Below are 26,673 nucleotides of genomic sequence, written 5' to 3'. Positions count from 1 at the left end.
TGGATATTAGGAAAAATTTCTTCACCGAAAGGGTTGTCAGGCATTGGAACAGGCTGCCTAGGGAAGTGGTTGAGTCACCATCCCTGGAGGTACTTAAAAGATGTGTAGATGTGGTGCTTAGGGAGGGACATGGTTTAGTGGTGGACTTGGCAGTGCTAGGTTAACAGCTGGTGATCTTAAAGGTCTTTTCCAACCTAAACGATTCTATGATATATACAGGTGAAGTGTCTAATGAAGTCACAGGTAGTGCAGCTCACTGAGGATTTTAGCTTCATGTCATTAACTCTCTACCTTTACAAACACACACTCCTAACCCTGAGTGCACACAATACCTGAGCACGTATAGTATAATCATATACAATACTACTTTACCATTATGTTCTCTTTAACTTCTCTTCTAGACCAGTTCTGATGTATGATTCAATCATTTTATGTTCATCTCAGTCCAGCGCTTTTCAAGTATTTCTTTCCTATCAATTTTTACCTTACTCATTTCAACAGACATTTAGAATAAAGAACACAACACTGAAGTTACTGAAGTCAGTCAGACTGTCCATGTCTTTGTTTTCCATTGAAAATATTTTGCATGAGACTGGTATCAAATCAGTGCTGAAACACACTTCAACTCTAAGTATGCGTACAATGATGAGCAGCTGGCAAGGTCCCTGTCTGCCTGGGAAAGCCCGTGGGAGTCTAAGAACCATGCACTCTGTGTTGCTTTGGCATTATCCTCCTCAGCAGTACTTAAAGTTAGTTAATGTGTACTACATAGACTGTAGTACACCTCTGTCAAAAATGCAAACAGCCTACACTTGTTACAGTCCTATTACTTGTGTAACTTAGTCTTCGGCAATTGAAACTTCATTCCCAACTGTTAGTTTACAGGAGCCAGTCACATCTGCAAAGTGCCATAGCCAATATGGAAAAATATACTTTTAAATGCATTTAGTCTAATTTAGGGAGGCTCCAGTTCAACCATCACAACACTTTAATAAGACTTTGTGATGGGTTTTGTGTTTTTGCAGTGCATGTGAAAATAAACAAAACATCTGCGCCAGAGACATGTTGGGGCCTCAATTTTCAGTGCATAGCTGTGTGGCAGCAGCAAGGCCTCCTTCTCCAGTAAAAGAGGAACTGAAGCAGAGCCTCTTTCAGTAAAAATAGTAGCACCAGAAGCTGAAGTTCACTTTGCACTGAGTTTTGGCTGTTCCGCTTCACGCTTTGTTTAGCTGGGAGAGTAATACATTCCCACACCTACCATCTATCTATGTATGAAGTTACTTTATGATAGCGAGCACTACTCACAGTGGGTCTCTGCCAGTAGATGGTTTATTGCATTTATTCCACGTTAGGTAGCTTAAGAGTGTTTGTCACCAAAACAACTTACAAGTTTGTGTGTTGTTATAACTGCCCTCATGTTTCATATCCAGATAGTTTTGTATAGTTTTCGAACACACTGTCGATCTCATTGCATTAGCTTGCTTTCTTTAAAAGCATGTCATGCAGCAATGTTAAAGTTACAGATTTCTACCAGTATAGTAACTGCTGAAATCTGATCCACTGTACTTTGAAGACTTACAAATAGGACAAATGTTAAGATACAAAGTTGAACGATTAATGAGATCCTTACACAAGATAGATGAAAAATAACTAGTATACATTGTTGCATCAGATAAGGAAACCTTCTGATTTAGGAGCAGAAACTGTAAAGATGGTCGCATTTAGTTAATGCATATGGGAAATTGTCCATTTGACATAAAAATAAACAACAACAACAACAAATTCTGCTGCTCCCCTAAGTACAGGCAGGTCTAGACTTCCGCATTACAGTTCTTCCAGGTGGCAGTTATTATGCTTGTGCTCATGTGCATATCATTTTTGTTTGATTTGGTAGGAAACATTTAAATAAGTCAAAATTTGAAAAACAACCACATGCTCGCTAGAGAGAAAACAGCCCTCCACTTTTGCTTGCTTACGCATTTCTCTTACTTGCCATCCAGCTTTTGACCGCTTGGTTTATGCCTGTATAGTTCACATATAGGTTATGCACAACAGTGTCTAATACTGAAGAAAAGAAACCACTTTCCCCTGCTTGTAACAACATGCTTGCATCTTTAGGAGCAAAAGAGAAGGGAAATCAGATGAAGAGGTAGAACACATTATTTTCAATGGGAGGGGTAAACCTAAGGCTCCTTTTCTTCAATCAAAAACTGCTTTCTCTTCTATTTTCTGTCCCAAGGGATCAACGAAACAAGTAGCCAGCCCTCCATTACATATCATGGCTTGAAAGGCAGCATCAGCTGACAAACCTTTCTGTCTGATTCTTTGAGGTCGTGGTGGGTGCTTGCATGTATACATCTCTGCTCTGGATACTCATGCTATTCTCAGACATAGTAAGGGCTCAGAAAGAATTGCACAGTCCTGTTAGTAGAAATAAAGCAAAGGATTGCAGTGATTGACTCCCACCCTCTTCTTCAAAGTGCTTTGCGAACATATAAAAAAGAAAAGTTTGGTTTCTTTTTGAAAGAAAAAGGAAATGAAGGTCAAAGGGAGCATAAAATCAGTCCTAAATGGAAAGGGCATTCATTAGCTTGCTCAAAAAGAACAAAAAATAAAAAGCAGTGACTACTTACTAGATGCAAGAGAAACAGCAACAGCCTGTACCTTCCAAAAGAGCCTTATCCAGGCTTATCGAGAATGTAAAATGTCTCCTGAGAAAAAAAAAAGGCATGCTGGGGAAGGCTCATATTTCAAAGAGGCAAGAGCAAAAAAGTTGCAGCAAAGCAACCAAGGTTCAGCTGTGGATAATTTTGGCAAGAAGGAAGAGATTGCCCTTCACCAGATGGCTACATATAAAGTAACATGGGTATGATCCTTGAATAAGGAAGAGTTTTTTCTAATAAGTCTTGTCCTGAAATAAAATGTGGGCCACTCTGACAATTGTGTTTTTTCTTCTAGATGGTAGCTGACAGTTGGGATTTAACTTCCATACGATGAGGAAGCAGATTAGAGAAAATTATTGTTTCTCAGTTACTTTTGAGAATTTTGTTATTGTTATCTGAGATTTTCAAAAATAAATATGGAGCCTGTGTTCTGCTAATTCGTATTGTAAAAGCCTGATTTTCAATAGGTTTGTGTAAGTGTTCAGGTAAGGCTCTCATTTCTCCACTTCACTCACAAATTTTGCACTCCTCTAATTCAGTGAGGTGCAGGCAATTATGTGCTTGCAACTGTATTATGTGCTCTGGGATGTGGGATGGCAATGAATAATGCTTGTCAGAGAATTACCATCCTTGAAAAGACATTCCTATCCTGTCCTAGCCTAGCCTATCTATTTTTCTCAACGTAAAGGCAGGAGTCTAGCACATCAACTGCGGAAGGAAGGAAGGAAAAAGCTTATTAGTGTTCTGACTCTGTATTTTCCCAAAGGAAATTCTGACTATCAGGTACTCAGCGAATCTTATGATGCAATTTGGTTGCCATTAGAAGCTGTCCATTGATGAAAATTAAATAAATATGATATATTTGGACAGAGTTGTTCTCCCCTGGCATAAAACAAATCTTAAAATATCCGAGATAGAAAGGCAGATTTGTCATGGTCTCAGAACAATCTCAAACACAAAAGCCTTACTTCTGGTCCCGTAGGTGCTTGCCCATTTTACTGATTTTGTATCTTGTATCGTGTGGCAGTCATGTAATGAGAACTTACTTTGGAATATAGTTGAAAACTGAAGCAGCATAGTTGTGACAGCATTGATTTCTATACCTAGGTAATGAGGCAAATCTTGAAAATAAGGTTGGTTGATTTACTTAATATAGAAATCCCTGCCAATTTCCAATGCACTATCAAGTATAAGCATATTAATTTAAACCTTAAAAAAACCCAAACAGCTGATTTATTATTTCTTCCATGCATATGTTTTTGAGTATTTGAATATGTCTACATCAAAAGAAACTAGATCTTCAGAGAGCCAGTTAGCTTGCGCTGCCAAGTTAACAAGTTCTAGTAAGGTCAGTCTGTCACAATAAATCTAATTATTACACAGTTATTTTCTTTATGTATGCAGTTTTCGCCATATGCTATGAGATGGAAAGGATAGTGGAATAATGCTCTTCTGTTGAATTTGCTGGTGATAGGCATTCTTACTCACTCAGAGTGGGGGGGAGCGTTGTGAGGGAAGCAGAGGACAGATGGACATTTTTCAGTTGGTGCTTGTATGACCTATTTAATCTGCATAATTAGAAAATGGGAAAGTTGTCTATGACGCTGATGCTGACTTCGGTTCTAGGTCTTTTTGAGCTCATTTAAAGTACTGTAATGAGAAAAACATTTTACCTTTGGGCAGCACTCTGATTTGTCAGGAAATTCCTCTTGCTATGATGGGTGGATGAGAAAAATTTGGAATAATATGATCCAGATGTTAAAGCTCCCATTTAGCAGCAATGGAGATGTATTATTTTATGGAATTGCCCAGATGGTGACCTTCCAGTATTAATAATAAATCAATACTGGGGTTTTCATCTGTATGACTCGATTCCTATCTTTGTCCTCATTTACATGACAAAATACCCATGCATTTCATGTAGAGACTAATAGAATTAAAATTAACATCTGGAAGACCTAAAAATCAATGAGGAAATTTGAAACAATTACTGCAAACAATATCTCCCAATTGATCGGATAACAGCATCACCTGAGAGAAGGTTGTGATACCATTTTTTAATTAATTAGCATTTTATTTTGCAGCTAACATGATAACAAAGTTCTGTTATAGATTTATATTAGAAAGTAGCTACTTTACTGAAGATGTGTGCCCGTTCGGTTTTGGCTTTGCCACTGAAATTCAGACTATACCTTCAGTCTACTGAAGAAAACGCAACCCACAGTACGTAAGCACATTGGAGAGGATCGCGCTGGTCAGTAGCAAGGCAGGCAGGCAACAGGGAGCCTGCAGTGGCCTCCGGTGAAGGCCAGGAGAACTCAGGCTCCACGATCAGGGATGTGTAGGGACCTCTGGCATGCCAGGAGGGCTGCGTGGCACGGAAAGAGCTCTGTCACTTTTATGATTACAAGCAGCAGACTGTGGTCCCGTGAAGCCAGGGCTGCAGGGTGGAGAAATGCATAACAGTGATGCGATCTAACGATGCTGTGTCGTTATCTTTTACAGGTGTTTCTATCTGTTAATTTATTAAAACTTATGTTGTGAAATACCAGTTTGCTCAATAGTTGGATGCTTCTGGGGCTTGGGGGGATTTTTTTTTAAGAGTTTCTCCTTTTTCTTAGGAGAAGAAGAAGAACCCAGTCCTGCTTCAGTTGAAATTTGTGGCAAAACTGCATTAGGTTTCACAGGGAGTAACACACATTCCTTCAGCATTCTACTTTTTGTGTTAAGGAAGGGGATTCATCTTCCGTAGAAATAGCTTTTTACTCTAGATGGATTGTGCTTTTTGTTTGCTTTTAAAAAATCCCCCCCCCACCCCAAAGCAAATATAAATTTGAAAACCATCTGCCCTCAGATTTTTTTTTATTTTTAGTAACCTTTCTGTAAAGATGCGGGAGCTAACTCTGCAAACAAATATTAAAGTCAGTCTTGCTTTATCTTTGTCATCATCAGGCTTCCACAGTCCCAAATTCACAGTTTATTAATGTGATCATGGAGAGAACTGACGTTACAGGGCTTTTGACTCTTCAGCGGGTTTCAAATATTTGCTTACTGGGAAAGAGGCAGAATATTTCATCACGGTGGGCAATTCAAGCAAATATACATATTAAGTTTGATATAATTTCATTTAGAAAAAAGGTTTAAAAGTTTAAGCCACAGCATTTTGTCATGCTGTAGAAAGAGTTTTTAAGAAAAACCTTCAGTAGTGTGGTCATGTAACGGAGCGGCATCCCAAATTAATGCAGCCAAATGTGCCTTTCTGAAAGTTTGTAAGAGCAGCTCTAAGGCTTAAAGGCCAAAGTGCCTCCACCGATTTCAGAAAACTTGTTCCCAAAGCTTTAGCCCTGCGGTCACCATATATAATTTGAGTTAGAAAACAAACTTTAGGTTTTTTTCAGTAACATTAATTCTATCAATAGACAGTTTAGTTTTTTGAGGATAGGATGTGGGTGTCTGATGAGTTGTATCTCAGTGTTGCAACCATTTACTACACTGGGATTACTAATTATTTACGAGGTGCAAGGCAGACTAACATCCTTATTCTAGGGTCAAAGGCCCTCCTGTGTCAAATGCTGTACAAGTCACATTTTTTTGTTTGAGTTTTACAGTTTGGCAATCTGTTAATCAAACCTAACCATGCAAAATGGAACCATAGGATGTCATTACTTTGAAATGACTGTCTCAGTTTTGCCAACAGTCACACTGCTGCAGATGTGGGTCGTTCCTCTTTATTTCACCATCAGACTTTACTGGTGGAGACCCCTGTCCATGTGGGGAATTCTCTCAGTTATTACCAGTTACATCACTGTCAGAGCAACCTGCAAGCCTCTCTCAGGAAGAACACCACAGTACGTCCTTTTTTGTTGGTTTTGCCTTGGTTGGGGTTTTTTTTTTTTGTATTCTTTCTTAAAGGAAACGTGTAGAAGGAGAAGAGCAAATAAGAATTTCCCTGGAACAAACCTTCACAGATTACAAAGAGGGCCATTAGCAGTTGAATTTGAAGGAATCTTCCAACTGCAGTATGAATAAGTTTCTCTAAACCAGTGTTTATCAAACATGACATGCAAATGAAAAAGAATTAAAGAGTTAAAATTAAATTAATTCCATCAGTTCCATCTTGGTTTTTCATTCTGCAGACTCTTACCATCAGCAGTCATCCCAGGTGTTACTGAGCCTGAAGAGCTCAATTTGGTATATATACCAAATAGTCTGAATTTATTCCTTAGAGCCCTCTCTGCCTCGCTGCTGAGAGGTCTGTATTCCTCCTTCTTCAGTCTTCTGAAACTCCACCTCTCCACCCTGGGCTCGCAAAGACAATTATTAATAGTTCAGAGACTACTTCTGCTAACTTTAAAGTATTTTAGATAAATTTCATTGGTGGTATACTGACTTGACTGTATCTAACTTACCTCAGTTGTTTTTTACCTGTTCTTGTCCTGTTCTGGCCTGTGTCTCCCTCCTTCACAACTCCCAACTGTTAGTTTTAATTATGTTAGCAATCTGTTCACAATTACCATTTCTTGTGAAAACTGAAGCAAAACAAAAAGATTTGGGGCTTTTTTTTGTCCTGCCCTTTTTCCTGTATTATACGTTTTTATTCACCTTTAAGTAGGGCAGAAATATAGAAGCGTAAAACTTGTATTGAATTTATGAATACTTCAGCAGAAGCTACCTATGTGGCATTTTGTGCCACTCTGCAAAATACGCAAGGTCTTGAGCGGTCTTTCTTTTCTCTTATCCATAGGTTGGTCTACAAATAGTTCCTCCTGATCTATAAACTGAGTTTATGCAGTTGGAATTGTGGGTTATCTAGCCATAATGTTTACCATGTTTGGATTTAATTTATTCTTTAGGTACGTATCTTCAGGTAAAATTGGGATTGGCAACTGTTGTGATTTCCTATTTGATAGATTTTACTTTGTTTGCAGTGAAATTGCTCCAGGTTGGTCTCTTCACCACCCACCTCAACATATGAAACCCTTTTTACATTGTGTAGCTGTAGGTTCTCTTACTTCTTGATTTTTATTATTGCATAGTTGGTCTGAAGTCTGATATTTAGTCATTTTACAACTTGTGTTTGTGGTGTGAAGAGAAGAGGGGAAAAACCTTAAACTTCATACAGCCACTGTGTTCACTCATTTAATCCCCTAATTTAACTGCTGAGTTAATCCTCAGTCCTTCATTTATGTACCTGAAGGAGATGAGACATAAAAAGGCTTGATGTAAAAGATAAAAATAGATAAGCACATTCATATCAAAAACACATTATAATTCTTTCTGACAATTATAATTTCCCGCTCTACCAGGCTATAATGTTGCTAGGGGGTTCTCCTCTTATTATTTTGACTATTGCCAAAGACAATACTGTATGTCCAGATGATTCTCGACCTAACCTCTTAATCTAGCTAGAATTTTTGCCTGGGTAGAATTTGAATTTTCTTTGTGTTTGTCCAGGATTTCTTTCTGACTAGCAGCCCAGTCAGAGCTACTGTGCTGGACTCTGAGGCGCCGTCTGACCAGAAATTCCAGGGATTCCTCAAGAGCATGCAGATCAACTACATAATGCATCTGCTGTAAGTCCAACACTTCTTGGCAGTATTGGAGATACTGCACATAAGTAAGTCAGCTGTTCCTTTAAGTGTCACATTTATTGCCCATACATTGTATAGTTGATTAACCCAAAAGTACATAGCTCTGATGGAAAATCCTTGGCAGAAACTTAACAGTCTTGTGTTACCAAGACTGTTAAGCTTTATTCTGTCGAGGAATTTTATTTAACCAGCTAAATTCAGTGTATTTTAAAGATATAAGTACAAAATTTGTTAGGTCTATTTTAAAGGTTCTTACTTTGTGCCCTGTTGCAGCAGAAGTGACAAGTCCTTTTTAATGTTGAGAAGCTCCAGTTTTATGAGTATTTGGTAGCCTGGTTTCAGTCTCCCAAGACCTGTAACACATACAATCTCAGAGAGGTGACAAGAGATGTTAACAATTTTGCAGAACCTATTGGGTTGGGTTTTTTTGGGGGTAAGGGGTTAAATACCGCTTGCTGCAATTTAGCGAAGATTTTATTCTGAGGAATTTGTATTCAGGAGGACGGTGGGCTCTTTCAGCTACAGAACCTTAACATTTCTTTGACTGGCATCTTACACCTTATTGAGATTTGGCTGATCTTGTTGCTTCTGCAAAACAACGAAATAAATCTAATTGTTCTGTATAATAAGACTCTAAGCAAAGTCCCTTTCTATAAGAAAATGTGTCAGCTTGGCCTTCCTATAACAGAGCTGAGTAGCTGTGGTTCCAAAAGCAGTTCATAGCCTACTTTCAATGCTGCTTGCCGTCAAGCATGTTGATACTTCAAGTATGAGGGTATCTGCTGCTACAAAAGAAAATGAAACTAAACCTGCAGTTTGAAGGAAGCAGGAGCTAACTGGAGTAAAAATCTTGTCGATATTTTATTCTGGTGTTTTGGTCAAGAACACTCACCCGAGTACTCTTTTGTGGTTTTATGACAGAATTGAGTCTGACGACTCCATGGGTTTTGCTGTGACACTGCTTTTTTACGGACTGTACTATGGTGTGATGGGAAGAGACTTTGCAGAGATTTGTTCTGACTACATGGCTTCCACCATTGGTGTAAGTGCTGGTGATCATCATCCTGAACACCACTTGCAAGGACTGGAATTGAGCTCTTGAATCTCTTGTGGGCCTGGGTTCGTGAGAACAAGGTCTACTGGATACTCTTGCAGTAAACTAACCTCACTTTTCCTTGAGGAGAGCTGTTCTTGTGCCACAGACAAACTGTTGAACTCCCTTGTCAATCTTATGATTAGAAGAATAGTCTTAATTAAGTAGTAGCCAGTGATTTGGGGTTTCCAACAGGCGGGTCCCAATGTACAAGAGACTACATAATTTTCCTAATTGCCATAGGGAGACAAGCTTCTTACTTCCACAAAGTCTGTGAAAGAGTCTTCTTGCCCTTTCCTTTTTATAGCTCTTATCTTCCCTTTCCAAATGAGGTGATTATCTCAGCACAACTCTCTTATGTCCCAGTTACTTAAAATCAAGCGGAGGGTTGTTAAAGTTCTTGCATCAGCAATAAGATTTTAATAATTTCTTGGTAATTGTGCATCCGACACTAGTAAACTAAGACAACTGTAGCCATTTTCATGCTGTCCTTATCTTTGATGGCACTTAAAATGTGCTTACGCATCCTTGACTCTAAGCAAATATTTTGTTGTTCTTTGGCTTCTTTTTTTTCCTGTAAACTTGATCTTGACAGTTTTACAACGTCAGTGGCATACCAACAAGAAATTTGTCCAATGACATCTGTGCAGTCTGCAGGCAGAAAATTTTTGTGGATATAAATGAAGAAGGGATCACTGAAAATACCTACCAGCTGTCCTGTAATCATGTGTATCCTTTCCATGTAATTATGGAACTGTTGTTTTCTCCTCTTTTATGCTGCATTAAAAAATAATAACAATGGCAATAAATACCAAGAAAAAAAGGAACCAAAACCACATTCAGAAACAACATAGCACAAAAGTGAAAATAGGAGCACGAAATATATTTCAGTTCTGTGACAGAAGTTGAGGCCACGGAGATTTTTGACAGACAAACTGGTGCAAGAGGGGCCGTAACCCTACAGCTTTAGGCCTAAATCCTCCTTCCAGGCACTTCGCGCACAGCCTGTGTGGTTGTGCCTGGCAGTATGTTAGGTCAGGCAGGCTGACCCGTTGGTCAGGTCTGCTAATTCAGGCTCCCGTGTACCGCAGAGGATTTCCTCCGGCTGTGCCCGGGGCTGCATTTGCTGGGTAGTTTTAAGGCAGATGTGGACCCCTTTTCAAACGATGGCACATACATACCCTACAGCCTGACAGAAGACCCAGTGCCGCATACTCAGGGGTACCGAACAACTCAGCATTTTGCATTCCAGAAACTAAAACGAAAGGTATCGCATACATGCTGGAACAATGTTACTAATCACCCCCTTCTGCAGTTCATAAAAATATCCTGGCTTCTTGCGAGCTGGAAAATATGAATACCAGTCTGGATGTTCAGGACATTGGATTCAACTTCAAAATAATTCTAAATATTTTAAATATTTTAAGCCATTTGAAACTGTTTGGTTATAAAACAAGGCAGTATCCATAATCAGTCATTAAAATTATCTGTTGATGGTTTGACTAGGTTTGCAGATGTATGCACTGGGCCTTGTTTATATTTGAAAGATTCCTTAACAATACACCTGATACCAGGTTTCATGAATCCTGCATCCGTGGTTGGTGCATTGCTAGCAAGAACCAGACTTGCCCATACTGCCCTGAGAAAGTTGATTTGAAGAGGATGTTAAGTAACCCATACCCTCTCCCTAACAAGTGTGCTTTTGATTTGGGTTTTCTAAACCGTAGCCTGATTACTTACTAATTCCTGTTTTGATCTGCAGTGGAGAGATGAGATGGCCACATTAAATAAATGGAAAACCAACTATTATTAAGGAACAATTATATTTAGGGAAGATGATAGTTCTGTTTGGCTTTATCTTATCTAAGACCCCAAGCAGGCTAGGAAAAGAAAAGTGCATATATATTTTCCTTCTTGATTTTAAGACATCCGGAAATCATTTTTATAATGGGAGGAACATTTTAAAGAATGTAAATCACAGTTTTAGAAAGGCCATGCAGTGGATTTTGCTCTTTAATGAAATAACAAAATTGATATAATCCACTTTCAGAACAAGTGCTGTTTTTCCCCTTTCTCTTAGTAGTTAGAAAACAACATTTTTCCTTTAGTAAATGAAATAATAGTTGAAGATCTGCTGCTGCATCTGTAGAAACCTGCTTGAGTGAAAGCAAAGTTTGGCTTACTTTTGTGAAGCCTCTTTTAACCATAGGGGGGGGATATTTAATTTTAATATTAATATTTATATTAATATTTAATATTAATAATTTAATTGATTTTCATATTAATACCCCTGTAAAAAAGGAAGTAAATTAGAAGAGTTGAAAAGAAGCCATTTCAAAATTTTAACCCAATAATTTTTCTTTGATTCTGGCTAAGAAAAACACCAAGATTTACCTATTGTTGCATATTCTCTCGAGTTTCCTTAACAACAGGTTAGGTGGGAACACACACGTATTGTATGGACAACTTGTGGACTGGCTCTGCTCTCTGGTGGTTTGGCAACCTGTTGTTACAGGCATCGTCCAAGGCATTAATTACTCACTGTGCCTAGAATAGGACTCAGATTATTAGTGAGAATGCAAAGTGTTGGATATTTATCTGTCTACTATAATGTGCATATTCTGTATTTAATTTTAAAAGACTAGAGAGAAAATAGCCGTTGTTTGAACTCTGGTGTGCTATACACCCTTTTGCAGGATAGTGCCTTTTTTTGCATTACAGAAAGACTGTACAGCAAGCTATTAAAGCATTTTTTTATTTTCTCAAAGTAAGAATTAAAAGAAATTGCTGACTTTAATGGGAAGATTGTGCTAGGAAAAAATAAAGGACTTATTTCTTAGAATGAATATCCCCTAAAAAAAAAAAAAAGGGAAAAGAAATATTTTAAGTTTGTTTCTTTATTAAATATATTGGTAGTTGCTTCCAGTTGAAATTCTGACTACAGAAAATTGTGCAGCAGATAAGAAGAATTTTAAGTGAAATAATGGCTTTGTATATAGCAAATTCTGAAAAAATGGCACCCAAATAGTTTGTTCATTTTGTTAATGTAAGGTAATACAAGGTTACCATTAGCTTTTTTTCCCTCACCTCTTTCAAGAGCTGTTGTATTGTAAGTCATACATTTTCCAATGGCTATTTACAAAAAGCTCTAACCACAGCAACATTTATGGCGTGCTTGGTAGTCAGATAGGCCTATATGTGGAGGTCCTATATTAAGTCCTCTTTGACCTACTGTCACCATGCTCAAATGGCCCAACTTCCAATAACCAGCTTCTCAAACACAGGAGGACAAAGTTACGATCCCTAACCACCAATTCCATATGTTGCTATTGCTTTTTTTTTAAAAAAAAACCGAACAACCCAGATCAAAATGGATGCATAAGTTTGACATCTATACTACCCTGGCCACACTGTGAGCAATTGAAACACAGCCTGTTTATGCAAGAATGGGCAGTTCTGCTTAGGAATCAGAGAAACTGGTCTTAAAAGATAATTAGCCTAGCTGAAGTAGCTTTTGAACTCGGACAAAACATGGTCAGTATCCTAAGAATCTTTACATTGTTATTAGAAATCAGAAATACAGATTAGCTTGATTTACACTTTAATATATATAAGAATAAAGCAGAGCTTGCATGAAGCCAACTACCGATGAAGGTAAGGTTTAGATACTAAAAATAGGAAACGATGCAATTAAAAAAACATTAAGTAAATGAAAGAAAGAGCAAATCTTAAGTACATACGAAGAAGGTGGCCGTGTTCGCTTAGATGAAGTAGCAAAGTTAATAATTCTTATAATGCGTTATGCTTGTATTCGTATATGCAAAAATGCATGTAAATAAATCATTCATTTGCGTTGACAAATTAGGCAACTCTGACAGGCAAGACTGTCAGAGTTGCCTAATTGTGGGTGTAATGGAAGAATGTTTGTCCTCAGCCTTCTCAATGGCTAGCAAAGGACAGGGGGAATTCTGCTTTCACTGACACGTTGGCTGTGCAGAGAACTTCCTAAAAGCAGTAACACAACAGGTAACTAGCTGTGAGATGAGACTTCCAAAGTACCAACTCAATTACAAATATTGAGGTGTTTGAACAAAGATATTGTACACGTTAGATGCCCAAGACCAAAACAGAACAATAAAAACACTAACTTGGATATGATCTCATCACAGATACAGCAAAATGCTGTAGGTGTTTCCATGTGAAGGCTTTTAAGGTCTGCTTCTGTACATGCCTGGAAATGTCCTACACTGTGCCTAAGCCCTGAACTGATCCAGAAGTTAGTTGTCCCTCTGGCCTACCAGATTCAAGCTGTTAGGGTTCATCTGAAATTTCCTGCGGCTGCAAGGCAGGTATCATCCAAGATACCCCTTTCTTTTAAAATCATCTCTGAAGGAAGAGCCTGGTGCCAGTGTCTCCCATTTATTCCCTTTTTTCAGCAATTAGAGGCCTTGTCCCAGCAATCTTCTCGAGAAAACATGGCCCCAGCTGACAGCAAACACAATATCTGAGGTGGGATGCTCTCTACCCCCTCTGATTTTATGGACTACATTTACAGAGAGAGTAGAAAGGCAGGAAACACCCTTTTCGTGCCTGTGCTAAGGCTGCTGATCAGGGGGAGGAGTATGGTGTTGGATTCAAAGACTACATATATATTAGTGTTTCCCTCATTCTAGCTGAGAACAGCTTAAACTTAAATTTGAGCAAGTCAGAAGAGTATTTGGACCCTACTCTGCAGCATCTATTCCCACACATGGTACAATGAAACTAGACAGAAATCATCCTCCGTAGGTGTCTTTCACCGAGAAAGTTGTCTGCCACAGAACACATGCTACAACAGCCAGAACCACAGTGTGAAAGTGCATTTTTACATTAAGCCTTGCAGCCATGATCCTCAGGACATCTGGGCATTTAACTTACAGTGATTGTGAAATACTGCTGAGAATCAGTCCTTAGATCCACTAACTAGGAGAGCTAGGACAAAAATCCTTGCTGCGTAAACTGACCATTATTGCATTTGATTAGAAGTGGTTTATACAAAGAATGCAGAAAAACCCTTGGCTAGGCAGGCTCTCTCCGAAAGCTTTTGAAAAGATAAAGATATATAAACTACATAGCTGTATATCTAAACAACTTTTCATCATTAAATATTTAAATGAAACAGCTTTTGCCAACACTGCTGATTAACATGCGTAGACAATTGTTGTGGTTTAACCCCAGAAGGCAGCTCAGCACCACACAGCCGCTCGCTCACTCCCCCTGCAGTGGGAGGGGAGAGAGAATCGAGAGTGGAAGTGAGAAAACTTGTGGGTTGAGATAAAGACATTTCAATAGGCAAAGCAAAAGCCGCGCACGCAAGCAAAGCAAAGTAAGGAATTAATTCACTCCTTCCCATCGGCAGGCAGGGGTTCAGCCACCTCCATGAAAGCAGGGCTCCATCACACGTTACAGTTACTTGGGAAGACAAACACCGTAACTCCAAACCTCCTCCCTTCCTCTTTCTTTCCCACAACTTTTATTGCCGAGCATGATGTTATATGGTATGGGACATCCCTTTGGTCAGCTGGGATCAGCTGTCAGCTGTGTCCCCTCCCAAATTATCATGCACTCCCAGCCTACTCGCTGGCAGGACAGCGTGAGAAACAGAAAAGGCCTTGATGCTGTGCAAGAACTGTTCAGCAATAGCTAAAACATCCCTGTGTTATCAACGGTGTTTCGGTCACAAATGCAAACCACAGCACCACAGGAGCAACTATGAAGAAAATTAACTCTATTCCAGCCCAAACCAGTACAGCAATTCATGACCACGGCTGCAAAAAGAAAATAATCTCACAGCAAGTAATAGAATTTACAGTAGCTCAGCTCTCTATTCTCGAGATACAGATAGGTGATGGGATGAACAGGCAAGGGAAACAAATCCAGAATACATTTGCTACATATTCACTCCTTAATGTCCCTGTCTAGGATTTTAGAGCTATTTTCAAATTAAACCAAAACATCTGCTGCTGCTCTTCTTCAAGAGGCCACTCCAGGTAGGTCTTTGTGTTCATGATCTTCCGCAGCTTGCAGAACCTCTTGGGAATCGCTTTGCTCTGGATGGGCTCCAGGAGGACGAGAATCGCTGCATCGTTGTTCTCGTCAAAGAGGCGGAAGTGCGAGAAGTCCAGCTCGTATTTGCACCACTCGCTCTGCACAAAGTGCTCGGACAGCACAAAGAGCGTTTTGTGGCTCTTCTCTATGGAGTCGATGATGTTGTCCACGATCCACTTCCCAGGCACAAAGTCCCGCTTATGGAGGCAGAGCCGAAACGGGGGGCAGGCCTGCTCCAGCTCCCGCACCATTATGTTTTCCACCCAGTCGGAGTCGTTCTCGCTGTAGGAGACAAAAGCGTCGTAGCAGATGTCCTTCGGAGGGGCTCGCTTGGGCTTCCGCTTGGCTTGGAGCCATGCCCAGGTCATTCTCAGGTACCAGACCGCGTGGTACTTGTAGCCGACGGCCACGAGGATGAGGATGACCAGGAACACCAGGGCGCAGATCAACGACACCACGAGGAACGTGTGGCACTCCATTAGGGAGAGGTGCACAGCTCCAACATGCACCCCTCTCACTGCCAGGGGAGAGTCACAGACATACTTGTCTGGCCACCCCACCAGCACCTGGGCTATCCCGGCCTGGTGGTGGATGAAGGAGAGGAATTCACAGGAGCAGATGAAGTTGTTGTCACTGGCATCCAGCAGCTCCAGTTTCTTGAAGGACTCAAACCCTTCCCTGGAGAAACTGTTGAGCTTGTTTCTTCTGACTGACATGACCACTAAGTTAGGAATGCGTGTGGCACCAGGCAAGGTCTTCAGTTGGTTTTTTGCAAGGTACAGCTCTTTGAGAAATGGGAGTTGCAGTCCAAACTCCCTCAGGTTGTTAGCGCTAACATCCAAAACTTCCAGCGTCGGTGGGATGCAAGTTGTTAGTTTAGGAATTTGAGTGCTGGAGAGGTTTAAATGTTTAAGGTTTTTTGGCCATTCACACACATCTGGAATCTCACCAAACCTATTTTGGCTAATGTCTAAGAGAATTAGGTTGCTTAGATGAGACAAACTTTTACCCGTCATTTCTAAGTCACTCAGTGAATTCTGACTTAAATTTAGAGTTCGTAGTGAGGGCCAACCACGCTGACAGGCCGAATGCTCCAAACTGAAGTCTCCAAGCAAATTCGCACTAAGGTCAAAGTACTCTAATGACAGAAGATGTTGTGAAAGTGTGCATGGTACCAAAAAGACCTTGGTGTTATCAACTGTGACTTTGGTAAGAAGAGATAGTAGACCTTCCACAGCCTGAAGATCTGTAAACAAATAAAATTCTTCTATAGATAATTTCTCTATTGTCAGAACTCTAAGAGTCTGTGATTGGTTTGCTTGAATTTGTATTTCCCATCGTCCAGTTCCCAAGAGTCTACAGTCTATCATATCCACCTCCACTAATTTTGGCATGTCTTCTAAAATGCTGACAATCTCAGGCACAGTAGCATCTGTTAATAAGGTCTGTTTAAAAGAAATTTTCTTTGCAAAAGAAGACGACATGACTCTTAATAGTTGCATTTCAGCAGGTATACTGAATGCTATTTCTCTCACTTCTAACCAAATGACAGAGTGCAGAAGGTCCCTGACAATTGCTGAGAAGACATTAACACTTCTTAGGTTTATGATCATGTGATTTATCTTCTTAATCGATTTCAAACTTCCTGGCTCGTACTGACTGAGATTGCCACCGTCAATCCACAACTTGTCCAGAAGCTCAATGCCCTCAAAGTTCCCTCGCCTTATCGTGGAGAACTGCGGGTTGCCCAGGTGGAGAGAGCTCAGGTTCCTCAGGTTAGAAAAGGGGGAGCTTTCCCCCAGGTCTCTGTAGGAGTTCCCTTGAAGGTGAAGGTGCTGGAGCGAAAAAAGGTGCCCAAACCACACGGGGGACAAGTGAGCCAAGTTGTTATCTGATAAGTCCAAGCGCTTCAGTTTCCCAAGGGACTGAAACGAGTCCTCTTCTATTGAGCTGATCTTGTTGGACTGCAGCAGCAGGGCTCTCAGGTTCACAGCCTGCTGCAGGTCCTGGGATCGGATGTGCTTTATCCTGTTGTGGGCCAGGTTTAACACTGTGATTTTGGCCGTGAGCCCTGGGGGAATGAAGTCCAAATCCATGGAAGAGCAGTTGCAAAGCTGAGCGGCATCGCATGAAGGACAAGTCTGCTTCAGCGCTTGCTCTTTGGAGAAGTTTGCGGCTAAGACCATGTAGATGGCCCACACTCGCCAGGTGTGTGTAGTCATTATTTTGCCTAAAATATGAAATACAGTCAGAGCAAATATAAAATGAATAGTTAGTTTTGAAGAAAGTACATTTTGGATATATCTAAAACATAACCTTTGCTGTTCTGTCCTGTTGAAGGCACTATAAATATATTTGGTTTTAACACTGTTCAGAGATGAAACAGATTAGTCAAAAAAAGGCGTATTGTACACAAATATTGCAGAATCATTTGTCAAATGCTACGTACATTGAATTTACTCTTTTTTTCCCTGTGGTTCCTAATTTTGGAATGAGGACTATCAAATCAATTAACAGCGGCACAAATCTTTTGCAGATTCAGCTAAACATCTGAATAATCACAACATTATTACTAATCTGATCCTTTGCCTGTTTAGGAAATAGTCCCCATACATCCCCGCTCAGCCCCGCCTTAGGTCTTTTTATTCTGGATCTGTGAATATTATTTTGTATATTCATTTTTTACTACAGGGAGTCTCCTGTATGTGTTTGAAATCCTGGCTGCATCAAGAAGAGACAGCTTCTTGCAGGAGATATAGCGACGTTCACATTTAATACTCATTTTAAGCATATGTCTAATCTCAATTCTGACAATAGGAAGAAGAGGGCTGCATATGTTTCAGTCCCTTTCCTCGTTTTATCTGCCTTTGGCTATTCTGACTGTAAATGTGCTGGGATCAGGGAAATAAATATTTTTCTGGATGTCTGTGTAGGCCATCGTTATCATGTCGCCATCAGTCCGATACTTGCTATATGGAACTTAAGCTCGGAAAACTGACCATTGTAACCTACCGACTCTTAGCTCTTCCTTTTTACTGCCACATCCTTCTCCTCTGCCAGTGACTTTTTCTGCTTTGGGTGTCTGCGGCAGAGAGAAGGTCAGGCCCAGCCATGAGGCAGAGCCAGGGGCTTTCGGAGCCTCCTGCAGATCAGATCAACTGGCTGGACTACATCAGCTTTTTCCAGCCCCACAGCCTGTTCCTCATCTTCTGGATTGAAATTATTCAAGGGAAGCCACACAGCTGTGGATCTTGTATCACTTCTCTTTCCTCTTACAGTTGTGCCTTTCATAGCAGAGATTTGACATGGCTTTTTGTGTTACAGAGCTTGCTGTAATATCCATCCCATCCTTACTCCCAACAAGGTGACTTTAGTTCTTCTGTCCCTCTGAGGAGTTGGAAAACAAATTCTTGAAGCCTGAGAGGGCTGTTTTCCCTTCAAAACCCTTATTACATATTGAATTATAACCCTTCTTTTGTTTGTGCTTTCTTGACAAGGATCAAAGAGCACTTTCAAAGCATAACTTTCCCCAGTGTGTCACAAACCTCCCTACCTCAGTAGGTATCTTACTGAGGGTGAAAAGAGTGAACCAACCCCAGAGAGGCCAATGAACAGGTTCCCAAAGATCGTCATGGGCTCTGTATCAGGTTAATTCAGTTAGATTGGCTCACTGAGAAGTACTTTCTCCTTCAGTCATCCCACTGAGATTCTGTGCGGAAGTTCTACTGTACTTTGAATTCATACTCTTATTTGTTTTATAATAGCTGACCCACGCAGACAAGTCCATACAGAGAATTCCTACCCTTCTAGTTGCATTATTTTTAGCCAGAGTTGCTTAAAATTATTCAAAAGGGGCAGAATTAGCTGAGATTGGGCATATGGGGAGAGGAGGAAAAGTTGTGGATAACTTTTTCAAACATTCCATCTCTTACCACCTGAAGGACTATAAGCATTTGGACCTCTTGTGTTATTTTCCTTTAATCTGTCTCTCTCTGATGTAGAGCTTTGGGTCTTGAAGGACACAATCCTCTCCCCTGTCTTTAGGTGCCCACAGCTGAGCTGGTCACCCACCATGTCCTCCGAAGCCAATGGAGAGAAATAACAAGTTTCAGGTGCAATTCACATCATGTCTCTTGGACAGCCACATTAAAATGTGATGACTCCAAGAGAAATGACGCCATCGACTTAAAATGGAGCACCACAGTTTAGATGCCTAGATATTTGTCCATGTGAATCTCACCCAAAGAATTGCAATCTGTAGTTACACTCACCTGCTGTCCAGCTGAGGCTCTTTTATGGGGCTTTTTTGGTCTTGCAAGTCTGGCTGGATAACACAGTGCTGTAGGTCATAGGAGCAAAGCTATGAGTAAGATGAGTTTCACAAGCAACAAATTTAAGTGGTATTTTTAAAGTTGCCATCAAAATGCTTACTGTTAGAAAAAGAAACAACCAGGCAACCTGGCCAATCAAAAGCTATCTATAGGTAGGTTATTTACAGATGGAAAATTGGCAGCACGGAAGAGAACTGGGCAGGTACTGCATGGGAAATACCGGCTGAGCCTAATGGCTCTCCACCTTACCAGCCTGAAACCAACCAGGGACTGAAGGACTGAACCCCATTTGCTGGTACAGGATGCTTTTCTTTATTGTCACTTCCCCAAGCACCTTTTCCAGGTTTTTTTGCTCATCTGTAATGTGAGCAGACACTCAGGGAAATCCCATTCCCACCCTCATTCATTTTCAGCCATTTTCTTCCCCTTTCCATTCCTGTCTAATAATTCAGCTTAAGACCTTGACTTACAGGGTTGTTTCAGGCCTCTCTACACCCACTCAGAAATATAGCCCTAGTACATGATATCATTGCCCTACCAAGGAATCACTTTTCCCTGTTGTGCTGGGAAGAAAAAAAGCCACACAGAAATTGAAATGCAGCTAAAAATATGGAAACTTGCACAGATGCCCTTATACCATAAGGCGCTGTGATGAACTAGACATTCAAAGTGTTTCTGGGTTATGGGCAAACGGTCCAAGGCATCAGACATGCTCAGGATTATTTTCCCTGGCACAGGCGAGTAGAAGTATTTGAGGAAGTATGCACGTATTCTTACACAAAACCATGAGTGCCAACAGAATGAGGTTCTATAAATCCTAACAAATGCTAAAGGCTAATGTAACTGCTAAAATAAAGCGTGCCAATAGTGTGCAAATTGATTCTAGCTTGGGGAACGCTATCAAGCTAAACGAGGGCTGGTAAATTTGAGCAGTGCTATGGAGTCTGCAGCACGAGGGTCACTGGGTGGTGAAAGGATCAATCCACAAGCAGACTGGGGAAAGCTGCTGATTTCTACTTGGTTGTGTGTGGGTTACGTATGTCCTAGCTATCACCCACCAGCATTGTCTTAATAGTAAGTATGTGTATACACACACGCACACATACATAGGCATGCCTCTTCTTGTTTCCAACACAGAGGATGTGCAACAGGGCAGAGTTAGGTTAGGAGATAGCTGATCTCGCTGCCCTGAGACCATTGCTCAATGAGCTCTTTCCTGGTTGAATTCCTAAAACAAACGCAGCCCACCTTCACACCCAGCCTTCCCTGCACAGCCAGTATCGACACACAAGGGGGACAGCACACAAACAGGACAAAGCACATACAAGGCACCCTCCTATGAGGAAACTGAGCAGAAACGGCAAAGTCTGACCCAGCTTGTCGCTTTTTCATTTCCTGCTTTCCTCTCTCCCCTTTCCCGAAGGACATTGCTCCCATCAGCATGTCCCAGCTCTCCCAGTGAGCCTTCCTTTTGCTGCCTGCCTGCCATGCAGTCCTGCCAGCTGCCTGCGATTGCACCTGCCTGCTCCATTTCTGCTGGCAGTCAGCAATCCCTTCCCACCCCGCACTCCTGCAGGACCTGGCCCCTGCCCAGCAGCCCCAAGGACCCTGAATCCCCCATGCAGAGGAGGACTCAGTGGCAGAGATTAGACAGCCTCTCCCCAGTGCTTCCTCCTTGCTTCTTGCTCTGGCATTGCAGCTCCCCCTCTTTCCCGATGTCTCTAGCCTCCACCCACCTGAAAACTCATCTCTCTGCAGAAAAGATTCCCAGGGAAGCCAGCTCCAGCTCTGGTGCCTGCATGCCAGTTAATCTATGTCGTGTTTCACCTCTCTCTCGCTAATCACTCTTTACCGAGCTTCCTCTCATGCTGCTGTTTCCTTTCCACTTCATCTCTCAGCCTTGGCAATGTAAGCAGGGCAATTCCCACCTAGGGGGTCTGATTGGCATAAGAGCAGTAATACCCTCAGTCCTTTTAAATGTGCCCACCCATAAAATTCTGGGTCTATGGTAAGAGCGTACTGTGTGACAGCCAAGTCCTCTCCTACCTCTCTCTCTGACCCTCTCTTTGAAATGATCGGCAAGACATTATTTCCCTTCTTACCTCTAGGCACGCAGTCTCCTAATCTGTTTTATCAGTGCTCAGTATTTGCTGTCAGATGATTCACTCATCACTTCCCTGGAGTTCAGCCTTGATTAGCCTGTGAGCTATTCTCCTCCAAGAGAGCGAACAGAAAAATCCTTTTGTAGCAGACTTTGGACTAACCCTAGAGATATCATTATAACAGGAAAGTAGAACTGAAAGTGGTGTTCGCAGGCTACACCCACAGAAACTATCATCTTGTGTGTATATACGTATACACATACACACAGGAGTGTGAATATATACATGTCTAAGCACGTACACAGATATACATATATATGAATATGTCATATATACCCAACACACAGACAAGTGTGTGTGTATAAGCAGATTTCCCCATTTTTTCAAATACTCACTCAGCCCATGTGCCAATGCTTTGCTATTTCACCACTAAATAATTGCATGTCTAAAGTTCAATCAAGATTCATTTAGGCTCTCCTGTACTTAAGCTCTAGCAGCACAAGCAAAGGGGAGCATGGAAGCGCCGAGTTAGAGAAACCCACACCTAACTTTATCCCCTCAGAGACAATTTCAGGTCTCCACAAGAACCTCTAAAACACAAGAAACCCACAACAACTGTGACTCCAGGCACTCAGGGTGGGACCAGCTATCTTAATATAAACATCTGCATCTACCTGCTTGTCTAGGTTCCCTTTGAAAATGGTGAAGAGCAATACAGTAGTTCTAGGAGATACCTCATACTGAAGTAGAAAGATTAATTGCCTCTTATCGGTGTGATTTTCTTCACTGGTTATAAAGGAAGCTAAGTAGAGCTGTAAGGGGTGCACGGCCCAATGTTTACTTAAATGTGCTGTGCAAAGTAGAAGAGCAGAAACAAGAAGTGACCCAGTCTGCAACATCATCTAGCCCACTCATTAGAAACACAACCTCACACCCCACAAATAGAAGGCTTCAGCTATTTCTGTGGGAAGGCAGAAGGGAACATGATGGTGGACCATGAAGGAGAAACAAGCATTCACAGGGAGAAAGAAGCCTAAGGAAAAAAAGAAAACAAACAGTGATTTAATGCCTCTGGATTTCACCACAGACATTGTACGAGCTGCCAGGATGCTTCCTTCACAGGTATTGAGTAAACCCCAATCTGTGCATGGTGGTATGGACTCTGGTGTAACTAGCCAGAATAGCAGACTTGTGAATGCAAGTATGTATTCAATACTGTCTTTTTCTGTGTTGCACAGCGATGGCAGGGCTTCAGAGGGCTTATTTTAACGTAAGTCCTCAGGTTTTTTTCATAATTTAATTTTAATTGCCATGCTATGCATGATGGCACTGAAAATAAACTAAAGGAGAATAACAGACACGGGGGAGCACTGAAGCACTTGGCTTTTATTTTCATTTGTAAATTGCAATGCCATTGTTAGGAACTAGTTGGGGATGTGGTAACAGGAGGAAAAAGTACAGAAATACCCTACATACGGCTAAACGTATTTAGAAAAGTATATCAAGTCCAACGTGGCTTCCAAATATAATAGTTATTGGCAAGGATTTTGAAAGATCAGAGTATCAAATCACTGGAAAGCCTGAAGTGGGTTTTTCTCATTTAGTGAGATGATAATTATTTCTATATAAAACAAAGCCAGTTATCCTTAGGCAGAAAAATAAAAAAGAAAAATTTCTTAGCAGGAAGAAACACTGACACATATCCTTTGTGGAAATATGCTGAAATAGGGACTGCTGGCTTGTTCTACAACTTCAAGACCCCTTTCAAGTTTTCCCAGAACATCTGCTGCTGCTCTTCTTCAAGAGGCCACTCCAGGTAGGTCTTTGTGTTCATGATCTTCCGCAGCTTGCAGAACCTCTTGGGAATCGCTTTGCTCTGGATGGGCTCCAGGAGGACGAGAATCGCTGCATCGTTGTTCTCGTCAAAGAGGCGGAAGTGCGAGAAGTCCAGCTCGTATTTGCACCACTCGCTCTGCACAAAGTGCTCGGACAGCACAAAGAGCGTTTTGTGGCTCTTCTCTATGGAGTCGATGATGTTGTCCACGATCCACTTCCCAGGCACAAAGTCCCGCTTATGGAGGCAGAGCCGAAACGGGGGGCAGGCCTGCTCCAGCTCCCGCACCATTATGTTTTCCACCCAGTCGGAGTCATTCTCGCTGTAGGAGACAAAAGCGTCGTAGCAAATGTCCTTCGGAGGGGCTTGCTTGGGCTTCCGCTTGGCTTGGAGCCATGCCCAGGTCATTCTCAGGTACCAGACCGCGTGGTACTTGTAGCCGACGGCCACGAGGATGAGGATGACCAGGAACACCAGGGCGCAGATCAACGACACCACGAGGAACGTGTGGCACTCCATTAGGGAGAGGTGCACAGCTCCAACATGCACCCCTCTCACTGCCAGGGGAGAGTCACAGACATACTTGTCTGGCCACCCCACCAGCACCTGGGCTATCCCGGCCTGGTGGTGGATGAAGGAGAGGAATTCACAGGAGCAGATGAAGTTGTTGTCACTGGCATCCAGCAGCTCCAGTTTCTTGAAGGACTCAAACCCTTCCCTGGAGAAACTGTTGAGCTTGTTTCTTCTGACTGACATGACCACTAAGTTAGGAATGCGTGTGGCACCAGGCAAGGTCTTCAGTTGGTTTTTTGCAAGGTACAGCTCTTTGAGAAATGGGAGTTGCAGTCCAAACTCCCTCAGGTTGTTAGCGCTAACATCCAAAACTTCCAGCGTCGGTGGGATGCAAGTTGTTAGTTTAGGAATTTGAGTGCTGGAGAGGTTTAAATATTGAAGGTTTTTTGGCCATTCACACACATCTGGAATCTCACCAAACTTATTTTGGCTAATGTCAAGATTAATCAGTTTGGGTAGACGAGTTACAGAATTTGCAGTCTGTTTCAGAGATTTTAGAGAGTTTTGACTTAGATTTAAAGTTTGCAATGAAGGCCAAGCATCTTCACAGATTGTCTCATTTAAGCGATTATTTACAAGCAAATTATCATGAAAGTCCAGATACAGAAGTGATGAAAAATGTTTTGCAAGTTTGCATGGTACCATGAAAACTCTAGAGCTTGCAATGGTGAGGCTTTTCAGTTTGTTTATTTGTGACTCCATACCTTCCAGGTCAAGAAACAAATGAAATTCCTGAATCACCATATTTATTACTGTTACTGTTTCAACTAAACTTTCCCCACTGCTTACAATTTCTTTAGTATCCCATGCTCCTTTTCCCTCAAGTACACAATCAATTGCCTCTAATACTCGTAAAGATATGATTTCCTTCACTAATACTGTTAGTCGGCTAACATATTGATCTGTGAACGAAGCATCTTTAAATGTAAGTTTTCGTATCGTAAAAGGAGGTGTAGAGTTCTGCAACAAGCTTTTTTTTTCAATCTCTAATTTTATTTCTCTCACTTCTAACCAAATGACAGAGTGCAGAAGGTCCCTGACAATTGCTGAGAAGACATTAACACTTCTTAGGTTTATGATCATGTGATTTATCTTCTTAATCGATTTCAAACTTCCTGGCTCGTACTGACTGAGATTGCCACCGTCAATCCACAACTTGTCCAGAAGCTCAATGCCCTCAAAGTTCCCTCGCCTTATCGTGGAGAACTGCGGGTTGCCCAGGTGGAGAGAGCTCAGGTTCCTCAGGTTAGAAAAGGGGGAGCTTTCCCCCAGGTCTCTGTAGGAGTTCCCTTGAAGGTGAAGGTGCTGGAGCGAAAAAAGGTGCCCAAACCACACGGGGGACAAGTGAGCCAAGTTGTTATCTGATAAGTCCAAGCGCTTCAGTTTCCCAAGGGACTGAAACGAGTCCTCTTCTATTGAGCTGATCTTGTTGGACTGCAGCAGCAGGGCTCTCAGGTTCACAGCCTGCTGCAGGTCCTGGGATCGGATGTGCTTTATCCTGTTGTGGGCCAGGTTTAACACTGTGATTTTGGCCGTGAGCCCTGGGGGAATGAAGTCCAAATCCATGGAAGAGCAGTTGCAAAGCTGAGCGGCATCGCATGAAGGACAAGTCTGCTTCAGTGCTTGCTCTTTGGAGAAGTTTGCAGCTAAGACCATGTAGATGGCCCACACTCGCCAGGTGTGTATAGTTCTTGATTTGTGTTTTGTTTGGTTGAACATTTTGCTGTAGGAAACAGAAAGAAGAGAAGGTAGTGTTGATTTTTAGTTTTGAACAGCAACTGAAAACAGTTGAAAACCTGTGCAATTTTATTAGGAAGTTCAGATTCAAATTTTTTCTCGTAAAAGTTATCCTATGATGTCAGTTTTCCTCTCCTACTTCAGCTGCTCAGCCCCACAAACATGGCGTGCTACTCATCTCTGAAGTACAGCCATACCGTGTCTCAACAGTGTATGGCTATAGCTCTCGCCTCTTACATCTCTCACATTATGCCTCCTCTCAGCAACAAAGCTACAGCTGGATGTTTCAACCCTAAACAGGGGAAGATAGTTAGATCATCAATGATCTGAATGAAGGGATCGAGTGTGCCCTCAGTAAGTTTGCAGAAGACACCAAGTTGGGCAGGAGTGTTGATCTGCTCGAGGGTAGGAAGGGTCTGCAGAGGGACCCGGACAGGCTGCATCGATGGGCCCAGGCCAATTGTATGAGATTCAACAAGACCAAGTGCCAGGTCCTGCACTTCGGCCACAACAACCCCATGCAGCGCTACAGGCTTGGGGAAGAGTGGCTGGAAAGCTGCCCAGCAGAAAAGGACCTGGGGGTGTCGGTCGACAGCCGGCTGAACATGAGCCGGCGGTGTGCCCAGGCGGCCAAGAAGGCCAACAGCACACTGGCCTGTATC

The 26,673-nt window shown here is 41.7% G+C and overlaps 3 protein-coding genes across 3 annotated transcripts in view; 1 reads left to right on the top strand and 2 right to left on the bottom strand.

The window, feature by feature from the left end:
- Nucleotides 1-11,903, top strand: part of RNF175 (ring finger protein 175) — a 17,226-nt gene extending 5,323 nt beyond the window's left edge. Inside the window, 7 exon segments of the mRNA XM_009329840.1 lie at nucleotides 6,361-6,511; nucleotides 7,408-7,447; nucleotides 7,449-7,516; nucleotides 9,176-9,296; nucleotides 9,943-10,076; nucleotides 10,922-11,043; nucleotides 11,785-11,903. Coding sequence (XP_009328115.1) covers nucleotides 6,361-6,511; nucleotides 7,408-7,447; nucleotides 7,449-7,516; nucleotides 9,176-9,296; nucleotides 9,943-10,076; nucleotides 10,922-11,043; nucleotides 11,785-11,903 — 755 coding nt within the window.
- A 3,401-nt stretch (nucleotides 11,904-15,304) lies between these two features.
- On the bottom strand, nucleotides 15,305-17,656 carry LOC103921774 (toll-like receptor 2 type-2). Its single transcript, XM_009329795.1, has one exon. The coding sequence runs from the start codon at nucleotides 17,654-17,656 to the stop codon at nucleotides 15,305-15,307; it is 2,352 nt and encodes a 783-aa protein (XP_009328070.1).
- A 5,955-nt stretch (nucleotides 17,657-23,611) lies between these two features.
- On the bottom strand, nucleotides 23,612-25,993 carry LOC103921773 (toll-like receptor 2 type-1). Its single transcript, XM_009329794.1, has one exon. It carries the CDS (start codon nucleotides 25,991-25,993, stop codon nucleotides 23,612-23,614), a length of 2,382 nt encoding a protein of 793 aa, XP_009328069.1.
- Nucleotides 25,994-26,673: the final 680 nt, after the last annotated feature.

Source organism: Pygoscelis adeliae, unplaced genomic scaffold (genome assembly GCF_000699105.1).
Source record: "Pygoscelis adeliae isolate BGI_AS28 unplaced genomic scaffold, ASM69910v1 Scaffold67, whole genome shotgun sequence".
NCBI classification, from domain to species: Eukaryota; Metazoa; Chordata; class Aves; order Sphenisciformes; family Spheniscidae; genus Pygoscelis; species Pygoscelis adeliae.
Note: the sequence above shows the minus strand (reverse complement) of the source record. Positions and strands in the feature narration are given on the sequence as shown.

Bases quoted from the DNA above. Each gene is read 5' to 3' on its own strand.
- LOC103921774 (XM_009329795.1), bottom strand. From the start codon at position 17,656: ATGACTACACACACCTGGCGAGTGTGGGCCATCTACATGGTCTTAGCC.
- LOC103921773 (XM_009329794.1), bottom strand. From the start codon at position 25,993: ATGTTCAACCAAACAAAACACAAATCAAGAACTATACACACCTGGCGA.